Source organism: Agelaius phoeniceus, chromosome 1, assembly GCF_051311805.1.
Source record: "Agelaius phoeniceus isolate bAgePho1 chromosome 1, bAgePho1.hap1, whole genome shotgun sequence".
In the NCBI taxonomy this organism is placed as follows: Eukaryota; Metazoa; Chordata; class Aves; order Passeriformes; family Icteridae; genus Agelaius; species Agelaius phoeniceus.
Genome location: NC_135265.1, coordinates 47,874,027 through 47,887,614, shown reverse-complemented (window position 1 = coordinate 47,887,614; position 13,588 = coordinate 47,874,027). Strand labels below are relative to the sequence as shown.

General features: G+C 39.8%; 1 protein-coding gene across 1 annotated transcript in view; it reads left to right on the top strand.

The window, feature by feature from the left end:
- The window catches only part of TBX20 (T-box transcription factor 20), a 34,644-nt gene extending 21,351 nt beyond the window's left edge, over nt 1-13,293 (top strand). The window contains exons 7-8 of the mRNA XM_054645570.2: nt 8,154-8,263; nt 12,599-13,293. Coding sequence (XP_054501545.1) covers nt 8,154-8,263; nt 12,599-12,939 — 451 coding nt within the window. The 3' untranslated portion in view covers nt 12,940-13,293. The remainder of the gene's footprint in view (nt 1-8,153; nt 8,264-12,598) is intronic.
- Nucleotides 13,294-13,588: the final 295 nt, after the last annotated feature.

Sequence of the window (13,588 nt, the reverse complement as noted above, 5' to 3'; positions counted from 1 at the left end):
ATTTGCACAGCAGTAGAGGAGATAGGCAACAGCAATGTTTTTGAAATGCCCTGTGTTTTCTTTTGTTCCTATCATAGAATGGTTTCCTTGTACTCATAGCTATATGTAAGTCTTTTAACTATCAAAAGAAATCTTTTGGTGAGTTTGTTATATACTGAACTTTTTGTAGGATGCAAGGTTCCCATCACAATCAACCCTTTCCCTATATTACTTGTGATCTATTTATAGCAATGTGGCAGACTTTATCTGGGGCTACTGGGATTTAGATAAGTTTCTGACTCACCTTTTGATCTTTTTACGTGGTATTTACATCTCCTCTACTATAAAACGGCTCCCACTGGGTTGTGAATGAAAAAATTGAACATTTAGCAGCAATTACCAGAATGTGGAGCTTAGCATACTGTGGTGCTGACTATGGGATGCCAAATCGAGTAATGAGGCATTTCTGCTAAAGAAAAAACTGTCACAGGCATAAAGGATGCAGAGGCAGAACCCAACAGATTAATTTTTTTTCATTTGAGTCTGAATTATCTTTTGAGTTGTTGTGAAGAATTAGCCTGTTAAAAATAAATAGATAAATAAAACCATCATACCATTCAAAAAGTCCAGTGAAAAAGGTGATAATTTCAAGAGCAGGAGCCAAGTATGTGATAGGCAAGTTCAGGGTGTGGAATTTTAATATTTAAGTTGAGAGTTAAATGAGTATACCCATCTGCACAAGTCCAATAATTCTTCTGGGATACTTCAAGAGGAAATATGGAAAAGTATGGTTGCATGCCCAAGTAATTTTAGGCAGAGAAGGGAAGGATGGGGGGGGTGGGGAAGTTAGAGAGCAACATCCCAACTGGATTTGCATGGTAATAAAATTCCAGATTTTCCCCTGAGGAGCTTCATCTCTGAGATGTGGAAATACATCACACTGGCTTCCAAGGCTGTAAGCAAAGTTCATGCTAATGCCTGGATAGGGGCATTTCCCTGCTGCAGGATCAGTCAAAGCCACACGCTCAGTGATGGGCTGAGCGCAGCCATCCTCTCTCCCAGCCCTTCCCTGCTCGCCACACTGAGCTGCCTTCTTCCCCATTCCTGTTGCCTGTTGCTGGTCTGGAAGAAGAACTTCCCAGACTCTTGAAAGCCTCCTGCCAACAGCCAGAAACACATACAGGCTCTATGACCTACCTCCACACCCATGGTTAAGTAGGGCTTTGTCATAATTCTCCAATAAGTCAAACTGCCAGCTGATCCTTTATTCTCAGCCAGCTGTCAGTCTGTGAATGTCAGCAACCAGCCATGAGATATCATCTCTGATGTTTGGGTTCAGACAAGAAAAGAAGTCCTGAATTTAGGGAGAAATGCCAAGGACTCTGGCATAAACACCTGGTACCTAGTGCCAGTATTCTAGATGCCAGTATTCCAGCAGCCTTCAGCTGCTGCTCCAGATAGGTGGGTGGATTGTCTCTATTTTCTGCATCATCCCTTCCAGAACACTGCAGCTGGCTTGGATGCCTTAGCAAATCTTGAAAACACTACCTGCCTATTTAAACACCTGAATTATTCCCTTCAAATCTGGTTCATCTGACTCTGTTTGTTGTTAGCCAGGCAACTGTTTCTTTTCACCTAGCAGAAAGCCTCCCTGTGCCACTTAAATCCTCTTTAGTTCCCAAGTTTTTGAACACTCATACACTGGCTCATTTTCCACTTGGGTTTTCTGTTATCTATCTCCTTACTTATGCAAAATGGTATAAAAATATTGTTCTGGTTTGTTTCCCCTCACTTCATGCAGATGTAGTGTGGGCATAACAGGTGGGGATGATGTCAAGTCAGATTTATGGTTTCCACCGCAGAGAAATTTTTCCAGAGACTTCCCCCTACAATTTCATAGGACTTCTCTGTACTCACCTCTCATCATTTGGTTACTGTCAGAAAGAAATGGTTGCTCCACTGGGTGAAGTGGCACTCCACGGGGCTGGCTATGTAAGATAGTTTTCTCATTTTTATTTGCAATTGAGAGAAGTGGTGTGAGTGTATTGATAACTTCATGCCCCTTCATAAATGTCATTACTTTTCCCATGTCATGGTTTCAGCTAGTTTTTGTCACATCCATGCATATTTCAGCTCACCTACAAGTGCTGGATTTTTACTGAGAGGGTGACAGTAAACATTGTGGAGCTACACTTGTTCTTCTACAATCATCAAACCCTACATTTTTCCTAATTTAAGACTCATTTCCCTTCTTTCCTGTATAAATTCTTGCAGTAATGCATCCATCCAACACTTGCCCAGCAGTTTTGACTCTTTGTGAAGGGTTTTGCAGCTCTGGATGAGTTTTTGGACCACTTCACATGAGCTACTGTAGCCTGTAGGCCTTTTTTTGTCCCTGGTTGGCTCTGTTCTAACCTAAGCAGTGGAACAGAACTACTTTGTTGTGCTCAAGGATTTGGTCCATGCCATGAACCATCCACAACCTGAACTATGTTCCTGTGGTCAGCCTCCGTCTACCAGTAAGAGCAAGTCTATGTAGAAAATTAATACCCCTGTATGTTTGTGCATATGTAAAGTAGCAAATAAAAGCCAGAGGGACATAAAGGCTGAGTGATATCTGAACAGTGGTTCTGACAGCATAAATTGTTCACCTGTAGCTGCTGTTACAGAAATCTACTTGCTCTTCCTGCTGTTTTGGTTTTTCGGGAGGTGAGTGGTTTTTGTCAGTTTTTTGGGGGGAGTTTTATTCTTTGGTTGGGTTATTTTGTTGGGGTTTTTTTGTGTGGTTTTTTTTTTTTTTTTTAGAGACTTGTTTTTAGCACTTGTGTCTTGGACAAATAAGTCATCTTTTCCCTTAAAAAAAAGTCCTATTACAGTGTGACTTCCGACAAGTTTATTTTTGTGCCTTCTCAGCCCATTTATTCCATCTGTCTTCACCTCACCTCACTTCTGACATCTTCTGTTATCTGGGCTTTCTTCCAAACATACTAACTGGCAGCTACAAAAAAAAAAAGGAAACCTTTGAAATGCAGAACTAAAGAAGTCATTCAGGCTGCAAACTGATAATTCATACACTTTATATCCTGTTCTGTTCTGTATTTTTCTTTTTGTTGGAATGGTCAAGCAAAACACGATTGTCAGTTTTACTATTTTACTATTTTCCTCCTTTTTTTTTAATTTATTTTTTTTAATTGACATTGCCTTTCCTTTCAAAGAACAAGGAAAAAAAAGTAGAAAAAAGCAAACCCCATGACACCAGGAACAGATGAGCAGATTCTGGGAATATCCTTACCTTTCTGCATACCTAGCCCTTGGATAGCAAGGGGTAAAAAAAAAGAAGTTAATAATAAGAGGCTTCTCAGCTCTGCTCTGGATTTTTTACCTCTTGTAGTCATTCCTGAAACATTAGTTGTGTAGAAGACAAAAATTCTGAGTGCCTGGCTCAGCCACTTGCTCTTTCTCCCCACAGCTTGACTTTAATATGTTGTCTTCAAAGAAGCTTGATCCTGGCTCCCACTGGAAGGGATGGCTGCCCCTTACATCAAACTTCACCCTCTTTGTAGCCATGGTATAGATCTGAGATAGATACTGGATGCCCTGGTATCCAGCAAGCTACTTCTGAATCAGCGTTCTTGACACCTTCACCAACACAAAATATATTGTCTTAAGCATTTTTGTCCCAAAGGGAGAAGGTAGGCTTCCCATCTCCATCTCCTTTCTGCCAAATTCAGAATCAGGGTTGTGGTGATCACCAGGCTGCTGTGCATGCACAGCTGAAGTGGAGTCATAGGAAAAGGAGCAGAAAAAATTACATCAGAGATGCCTGCTCCCACCTCCAAAGAAGCTCTGTTCTTTCATCTTGATTTAAAGATCCTGTTCAGGGTAATCTGGGACTTTATCATCTCCTGAGAGAATTTCTGTAATCTGGGTTGACAGCAAAAGAAAGTGAGCACCCTCACACAGAGCCTCAGCTACTTACCAAGCCAACTCTCTTCTCTGCCCTCTCCTAGCTCAAATCCATGGCAAATCTTGGGTTTGGTCTGTAAAGTGTTAGTGAATCATTTGTCAGTAACGTCAGGATTTTTCCCATCTTTTGGTCCTTCGAGGCTACTCTGTACATCCAGGGCACTGTACATGCACCATACAGGGCACTGTTAGCTAAACAAGGCCAAAGACTCAGCTTGGAACTCTGTGACACAAAGCAGCCATAACCAGAAGTTTCCTTTTAGAATCAGTTGCCAGCAGAGCAAGAGTGAAGAGTTTAATCAAGAGGTTAGAACCTACAGAATAGTAAGATGTTCCCTGTGCACCCTAAACCCTTTCTAATTGATGAATTCTTTCAGCCTTTCACATGCCTTGATTTCAGGTTCAAATTTTGCTGTTTTATTTCTTGGACAAAGGAGACAAGTGCTTCATTCATAATAAGGTTTATTGACAGGGCTGGGCTCAAAGTGTGGTTCTGTTGGAATGCAGATTATTGGGATCAGCCAGAGCTCCTTTTCCTATTACCTCTCTTCACATTTGTTCTTCCTCAGCATCTTCTCTGTGGGTGTGCTTGCCAATATGAGCTTAGTTTTCTCCTTTCCATTTGGCTCGTGGATCCTTTTCCTCAAGCAGCTCAGTCCCTAACTTGCTCTTCTCCAGCCTGTCATCTCCTACTATTATCCAGTTGTACACCTTGCACAACTTAATCATAGTAATATATTGTATGTATGTGCATGCTTTTCCCTCCTCTGTGTATTGCCAAGATATCTGTGAGTTGAAGAACAGCATGGAAGACTGAACTTGTTGGTAGACCACACAAAAACATTTGACGGAAAGAAGACATCTTTCCTTTATTCAATTGGCAGCTTGTGATCTCTCTCAGAACAAGGTTTAATGTAATTTCTTGCTAATAGAAGAAACTGTGGAGTTCTTAGACACATTAAAAATTGTTAGGTCCCAGTATAAGATAAAAAGTCTCTGATCTCAAACAAACAGGACAGAAGTTGAGTATTGAGTTACTGGAAGTCACTTTGTTCCTCAGATAACATGTTTACTGTGGAACAATGCTGAAAAATTAGCAAAGACAGCTTTAAAAAACCCTCCACCATATTCTTGCTATTTTTTGAAATTAAGCATAGAATCATAAAGTAGCAAATATTAATTTATTATTCAGTAATTTATAAAATTATTTCCATAAATTCTTGAAACCACATTGAAATATCTGATGTTGCATACAAAACTAAAAAGCCAGAGGTAATAATGTATTTCCCTTTTAGTAGTGTTTGTGTAATATTATGGGATTTGAAAAAAATGTATTTTATTAATCCACTCTCCAGAGCACCATATTTGGGATAACCTAAAGGGTTCATACTTCCATAAGGAGAATTTTCAGAAATATTTTGAGATTTAAGTCCTTTTGTACCCAGTGGAAACAAGGATATAAGAAGGAATCTGTATTCCAGATTGCCAGCTTTGCTCCTGCATTTTGAACTAGATTTCACAGGCACTTAAGTCTTGTTGTTAAAGTTTTGCTTCCTCCTACGTCTCTGCGCTGGAGTCAAGTCCTGAGGCACCTCTGTCTTTAAAGGGTGGAGTAGGTTAGTCTCCTCTTTCCAACCTATGTGGGAAAATCCAAATATTTTTATAGGTTAAATGAATAGCAATGGCTCTCTTCTTTATCCAGACTCCAAGTGGTGTTCTCTGAGGATGGAATATTGCAGCATGGTGCGGAGGGCACCACACCCTTTTCCTTTGAAACACAAGGGGAAGGAAAGACTTCTGCTCTTGTTTTCCTAAGTAGAAGAAACAGTGCTTGGAGGATAACTCAAAGATATGCCTTTTGAGTGGAGAAAATACACTGCTTCTTTTTTTTTCTCCTGTTTCCTTTTGCACACTTAGGTGCACTCAGCCTTTTGCATTTTGTAAGTCTGTTTGGAGGTTTATATGCAGTATGTGTTGTATGTGGAAAGAAGAGGAGCCACCTGGAGACTGTGGGGGCAGGTGCCTAAATTCTGGTGTGAATCTCAGTGCTTTGCACTCAGGATGAGAGTCACAGCCTCAACCTCTAAAATGAAAATTCAGTAGGTGTTTTGTGATTATAGCATAAACAACCAATGTGGTTAGTCAAGATAAGCTCATACAGTTTTGAATATTAAATCTCAGCTGCACAAGAGGACTGTGAGATTAGTTGCTTTCCCTGATCCAAGTTTCCACATTCCCTCTGCCATAAAAACCTTTGCCTCTTGCGCCGATGAATGAGATTAATCTTCCAAAACCTTTTGCATACTATCCGCAACACTACATCATAAAATAAATAAATAAACCTACCACATAGTTCCCTGGTTTCAAACTTTGCAGATTCAGGGTTCACTAAGAAGTCATCTCTCTTTTTCCTTTAAAAGAAGACAACCATATAGAATAATAGAGTTCTCTGTCTAGCATACAAACCCATCTGGAAAGAATTTAGTCTGCAATAATTGTGGGCATTTGATTTAGCTTTAAATCCCTGTAGGTAATTCAAATGTAAATTTATTGGGGTGAGTTTATCCCCAAGCTGCCATTGGATCCAATGTTTTAGAGGTGAAATTGGCCCACTGTGCTAAAACTACAGCCTGCATTGTTTCTGTTGCATCAGGATATTATTATGTGCTGTAATATCTGCTGTTATAAGCAGACCCTTACTAGAAATAAAGTCAATAGAGACAATACAGACAATCACCTGTATTAAATTTATTTTTCAGACCTTGATAGACTAGTAATTCCTAGATTCTGAATATGTTTATATACCAGTATCTAAATCACTCAGACAACACCGGTCTAATTTGTTATTCTGTTATGCTGTACTCATATGAAATAGCCCTTTTGGTCAAGTAAAACTCTATGCATTTCACATTCTGCTTCAGAAGAAAGTCTAATGTTTCAAGAGGCATTCAGCACATAATGTAAACAATGCCATCTGTCTTTTTCTTTGGAAAATCTTCTTCAAGATAGCCCTGATATGCCTACTGTTTTCAATCACTTAAAAGGCAGTAATCCAATTATATCATCCTCTATGTAGGAACTGCCATTGCTTTCAGTCCATTTCCAATCCTGACACAAGTAAATCACTTTGATAAGATCCTCTTTTTATTTATTTTTTTCTGAGGAGACTAGCATAAGTAATGATGCCAGTGATAGACCAAGGACAAAATGACCATAATGGACTTTCTGTAGGAAAGGAAAACATGTGCCACTGTGATTTATCATGTTACTCGAAAAATATTTTTCCTTGGAATTTCTGAAACAGGAGCACTCTCTAAGCAAAGGGCATTAGCAAGTATGAATGGACAAATGGTAAATTCAGACAAAACATTCATCAAGTAGCAAATTTAAACAACTATTGCTACTTAGATTTCTTAAACAGGAACAGAAGGTCAAAGTCATTTTGGAAATGTGCCCAGGTCATTTTCATCTTTGGTATAATGCCACCTACTTACATGGAAATGCGCTTGGTATGTGTAAGGTTGGATCTTCCTTACAAACTACTAAGGCTTATCGTGCAGATACGCCTTCCTTCTATTTAAAAATGGTTTGGGTGACTTCAGTGATTTGTGCTACCAGCAAGGCAGGGGCCTGGCAGACACGTCTAACCTCCCAGAATAGACGTGGCACGAGATCAGTAGTATTTGCAGACTTCCTGCTACAAACTGCCCTCCACTGTGATGCTGAGAGCATAGTCAGAGCTGAGTTGTCTCTGGACACACCTATCTTTGCCGCTGCTTTCAGGAAAAGGGGAAAGCAGAAAATGAGGTGGTCATGTGTGATGCAAAAGCTTGTTTGAAAGGAGCTGGACCACAGGTGTCTCTTTGAACCCAGACTCATCACTCAGCACAAATATCTGCAGAGTTTGCATTTCAAATTTATGAAGAGTGCTGGTCTGATAGTCACTGTCTGAGACCACATCCAGGAAGCACAGTAGGAAGTTCACTCTGCTGAAGAAACTGGTAAGTGGTGATCTGCAATATGAAAAAAATGCAGGCCAAATCTGGCTTTTCCAATGTCATGCTATGAGGTAAGTCTTTTGTTAAGTAACTTTGGAGAGCCTGTGTGAGAAAGCTCTGATCTGGACAGAAAAAGGCATTGTATTTACCTGAACAAAACAGTTTGCTGTTTGGGATGGTATTGATACATTAGGTTGTTTCCTTTTACAGGGAAAGTGTGGAGAGTCTTATCCAAAAGCATTCCTATGCTCGATCCCCGATTCGGACCTATGGAGGAGAAGATGATCTTGGAGATGACAGCCAAGCAACACAAAGCAGAGGTAGGAAACTGTGTTCATGATGTAAACTGGGGTGACTCAGTTATGCTTGAGAAAAGCAGGACCACGGGCAGTACCGTGGTACTCTAAAGCATTTCTCTGGTGTGTCTCTCTGCCATGCAGTCATATAATGAACTTTTGCCTCTTTGGGACATCTGATGTGCCCACAGCACTGGTGTGGGTGGTTCAATTCAGGAGGCCATTCTAGAGACAACCATATAATCCTTGCCATCAGGAGAGAATTAGTTCTGCTTCCTCTTCAAGATATCTGCAAACCAGAAAACTTCATTACTGAGAACTACTTCATTGCTGAGAACAAGTTAACACTCTCCATCTCTTGGCAGAACTTACTAGCTGGGCTCCACACCACTTGTAAAGCACCATGTTGATGTGCCACTTGCTGCCCCTCCAGCCTCCTGTGAACAGAGGACTTAGTTCTAACCATCTTCAACCCACTTGTGGTTAACCCGCTTTGCTTACTCAGGAAGAAAATTTGGTAGCTCCCTGAAAAATTGATGTTTAATTGTTATCTGTTAGTCTCTTAAAGGTGCTGTTCCTGCTGAAGCAATTAGCCCCAAATGCTTTATCAAATACCTTGTCTGCATTAGCAGTAGCAAAAGTAGTAACAAGACAGACTTGATCTTTGTGAGGATACTTACTGGAGAAATTGCATCTGTCACAATTAACCACTGGAAATAGATCTCAAACCCTTCCTGTAGGATTGCTGACTGGCAAAAACTTGTCTTGCATTATAGTTTGCACGTTGACTTTGTGACCTGCCTGATATGCCACAGCCACTTGAGGTAAAGCAGTTCTATCTGTCTTCCGACTGGCAGTGCCCTTGTCTTGTCCTCTAACTTCATACAGTGCTGCTAAGATAACAGCATTCTTTCTGGTCATGAGCTCTGTGGACTTGTGCAGGGAAAACACACTTATTTTTAACCATGACTTGCTCTTCAGCAAAATGTGATTAGGTGGGCTTGTTTTTACACATCTATTCTAAGAGCAGGTCCTTAGATTATGGAGTTTCTCAAGCAAGTTCACCTGCTATGATGCCATCCTTTCACACAGTTCTGGGGAATTACCTTGCTTCATGTCACCTTAGATCCTAGGCCAGCTGTTGTTGAAGACAGTATTAAATTTTCCATTGCTGGAAGTGCTCAGAGCAAAGCACCTTCTCTTCAAGAATTAAATTTCTCCCTAGTAGGATGTCCTCCCTTGGGAGTGACAAAATGAATCAGGTGAACCTCAGTATGAGAGCTGGCCATTAAATCTCTTCAGAAGAGAGTCCTTAGAAAGGTGTCATGGGGGATATTCTACTTTATGACAATTAATTTTCTGTGTAATAAAAGGGTACAGTTCTGCATTTGCTCGCAATATGGCAAATGAGTAAGTGAGGAAAATTGTGAATCATGGCAAAGAACTTTTTTCTAATCTGGGAGCCATATGCTACGTGGACGTGAGTGTTCTGGGCAACCAGAGACATGCACAGAAGGTAAATCTTACTGCTTTTACACATGAGTAACTGGTACTGCCTTTGCTCTCTCTTTAGGTCTAGTGTCCTTAAATAAGGAAAACTCCTCCAAGATACAAGGAGAGAAACAATGTTCTTATTGGAATGCCATAGATATTTTCATTTCTGCCAATGAATTTTAAAATTACCTTGCATGCAAAACTGATGGGTGTTCCCCCACAAAAATAAGAGCTGAGAGCCAAGTACATATGCATTGCTGGGTGGTGTGTGTTATAAGCTCTTTGAGACCTTGATTGCCTCAGAAGTACTAATTCCCTTGGTGGTGGCAAAAGTGGTATGTGGAGTACTAAGCTGCAATTAGAGACCAAATCAGCTGGAGCAGGAAAGGATGCTTGAGGAAGTTCCTTGTGAAAATCATTGGACTAAATCATCCAGTTAGTGTTGGAAGGGACTGTTAAAGGTCATGTAGTGCAGCCCCCCTTCAGTGAGTAGGGACATCTTCAACTAGATCAGGAGCCCCATCCAACTTGACCTTGCATATTTCATGGAATGGGACATCCAGCCCCTCTCTGGGCAGCCTGTGTTTCACCAACCGGTGTTTCACCACCCTCACAGTAAAAAATTTCTTTCCTATATCTAGTCTAAATCTATCCACTTTTACTTTAAAGCCCTTTCTTGTGACAGATCATGGTAAAAGATTTGTTCCCAGCTTTCTCATAGGCCTGCTTTAAGCACTGACAGGCTGCAATTAGGTGTCCCAAAAGTCTGCTCTTCTCAAGACTTCACAAGCCCAATTCTCTAAGCCTTTCCTTATAGGAGAAATGTTCCAGCCCTACAATCATTTCACAGTCATTCATAAGAAAGAATCACATACCTTATTCTGCATAAAACAAAGAATTAAATATCAGTGATAGACTTGGTAATTACCTAGGCACCCTCCCAGAGCATTCTCTGCTCAGCAAATTTCAGCCATCCAAAGATGGAAGCAGCTAACCTACCGTACAAGATGTCTAATTCCAAAGGAACTAACTAATAGGAAATATATAAATTCAATGGAAACTCTTTAATGCATAATTTCTCTGTGCCTACATCCACAGACATCCACAGGATTCATAGTAGCCACCTGGAAAGAGAGACAAATGAAAACCTTCTGGGCAAATCCACATTTGCACCCTGCTTTCCCTATAGTGCAGCAATGCTCAGATACCCTCTGATTTGTCAAGGGTTTTGCTGTGGTCTGTGAGTAATGTGTCATATTTAGAGTTTGGCTCTGGATCCTAATTTCCCAGCAGTTAGGATTTGATTCAGCGGTAGGACCAGGATTTGGTTCAAGTTTATCTCCACTGCTAATTTGGCACAATTTATTTTTCCTGTTACTGGGCTGTTTTACTTGTTTCCTTAAGCAGAGGAAAAATAATTAATGGCTTGAGGATATATCCCGTAAGAGATTTATGATTTTTTTTTTAAAACCCCAACAATATACACTTTTTATTTCTGTTGTTTTTTGCTTATAGCTTGGTTTGAGTATGTGGCTATGATTGGTTACTTTACTGAATTCCAGTAAGTTTTCCTTGATGGATAAATGTCTTCATATGTTTTCATTCTAGAGTTTGGATGAACCTCTCTTCTTGAATTAGATTTATGAAACTAGCACCTGTTACAAAATTTGTTGTCTCAGAATGTTTTGCAATACTGAATAGAAATTATATTTTATCAAATCCTCTTTCCGATGAATTTATTTTCTAAAGTAAGAAAGCTGGTCAAGAAAGAAAATACATAAGAGACAAGAGGTAAATTATAATTTAAAGAGCAATACAATGAGTTTATTTATAGCATTTTGTTGTAGTTCCCATTTCTAGAAATCAGACATATGATGATGACCAGATGCATATAGGAACTACAGAGATGAAGGACAACACAGTCATCAGATTATTTGAAAATGACCATGTGTAGTTATCCAAACGAATTATTGTTTCTCCAAAATTTTACTGTCAACATATGTAATTAGTTCTAATTTTAAGAAATAATTTTTCTTTTTTTTTTAATGATTCTTCAACCTTCAGGAAACGGAAAGTATTTTAAAGAGTTGGCAGATTTGTGGAAATAGGTTTTGAAACTTTTCAAATTAAATTGAAACTTTTCAATTAAACCCAACACAAAATGACAAACACAATACTAACATTTGATCAAAAGTAGATAATTACCTTCAGAGCAAGTTCTGCACCTCTTACTATGAATTAGCACTGGTGCTCTTTATTAGAGTACTATACACAGTGGGAAAAACAACAAATACTTTGACATTTATGTTTTTAGGATTTCTTGCTCTATATTCTGGAAAGAATCAGGTTGACTGGAAAGATGTAGTAATGACAGGTTTTACTGGGTTTTAAAAAAAGGGAAAACGTGTAGAGCCAATTACATTTTTCTGCATTTTTGCCACACTGAAATTTTGGGAAAAAACACCAAAACAACAGTTCTACTAAGGATCTGATGTAAAAATCTACAAGAACTTCTTCAAAACAGGGATGTAATACAGTGAACTTCCCTGTGAGAGGAGATATTTCAGTTTAGCACAGCATTACAAGGTGCTTCAGTGTTTAATATCTAAAATGTTCAATGTGCAAAGCTGATTTTACTGTTGAAACCACTGCAACCAGCTTCTGAAAATGGAAATTTGTCTAAGACGTAGTGATAAAGGACAGCAACCAGCAAATAACATTTTAAAGACTGAAGTATATGGGAAGTATTTCCAATGACAATTGGTCATTGAAACCTGGCTTGCTGTGAAGGACTCATTTCCTCCCTTTTCGCTACTTTACCAGCTTTGTGTGCCAATGTTAGGTATTCTTTCTCTTTGCTTGCAGGGTCAGCCTTCACAACATCTGATAACCTGTCCCTCAGTTCCTGGGTTTCCTCTTCAACCAGTTTCCCAGGATTTCAGCATCCACAGTCTTTGAGTGCCCTGGGTACCAGCACTGCATCCATAGCTACACCCATTCCTCACCCGATCCAAGGATCTCTGCCTCCCTACAGCCGCCTGGGAATGCCTCTTACACCCTCTGCTATAGCCAGCTCCATGCAAGGTAGCGGCCCCACTTTCCCATCCTTCCACATGCCAAGGTACCACCATTATTTTCAGCAGGGTCCTTATGCAGCTATCCAAGGACTGCGTCACTCTTCAGCAGTGATGACACCGTTTGTATGAGTGACGTGCGGCAAGAGGAATGCGAGATTTTAAATGTGCAAGTTTGCTATGACAAAATACAAGGGACCTTCCTGAAAGGCCTGTGGCAGGAGTGCTGAACTCATGACAAACCAGCTAAGAAAATGCATTGTGGATACAGATTCCTCTCTTGAGGGATCACAAGAAGAGAGCACGCAGCTTGGAGCTGCTCACAGATCTATGTGTAACACAGCCAAAATGGACCCCAAAGTCCCCAGGATCTTTGGTCACCTGCAGCTTGTTCCAAAGGTGCATTATACATAGTGGAAAGAGATTATCTTTAAGCAGCAGTGTACAAACTAATTGGTCTAAAGGTCTTTTTTCATATGCTAGATGAATTCTAGAAAAGGCAATACTCTTACTCATCTTCATCTCTTCTTGTGACTGATGAGCATCTAAACAGAATAATGTATTGCTATAACTTTGAGCATGTTTTAGGCTATCTCAGCATACATTTGCTGAAAACAGGACAAAGTGGAGAAGACCACTGTCCTTTTTAAGACTGGCATATATTCACCAAAACCAGTATTTCTTAGTTGCTACTATAATCACAAAGAGAACGTTATTAGTAAGTCTTTCTTTCTTTGTTTGTTTCTTTCACAAAACACTTATCGGTTCCAAAAAAAGAACT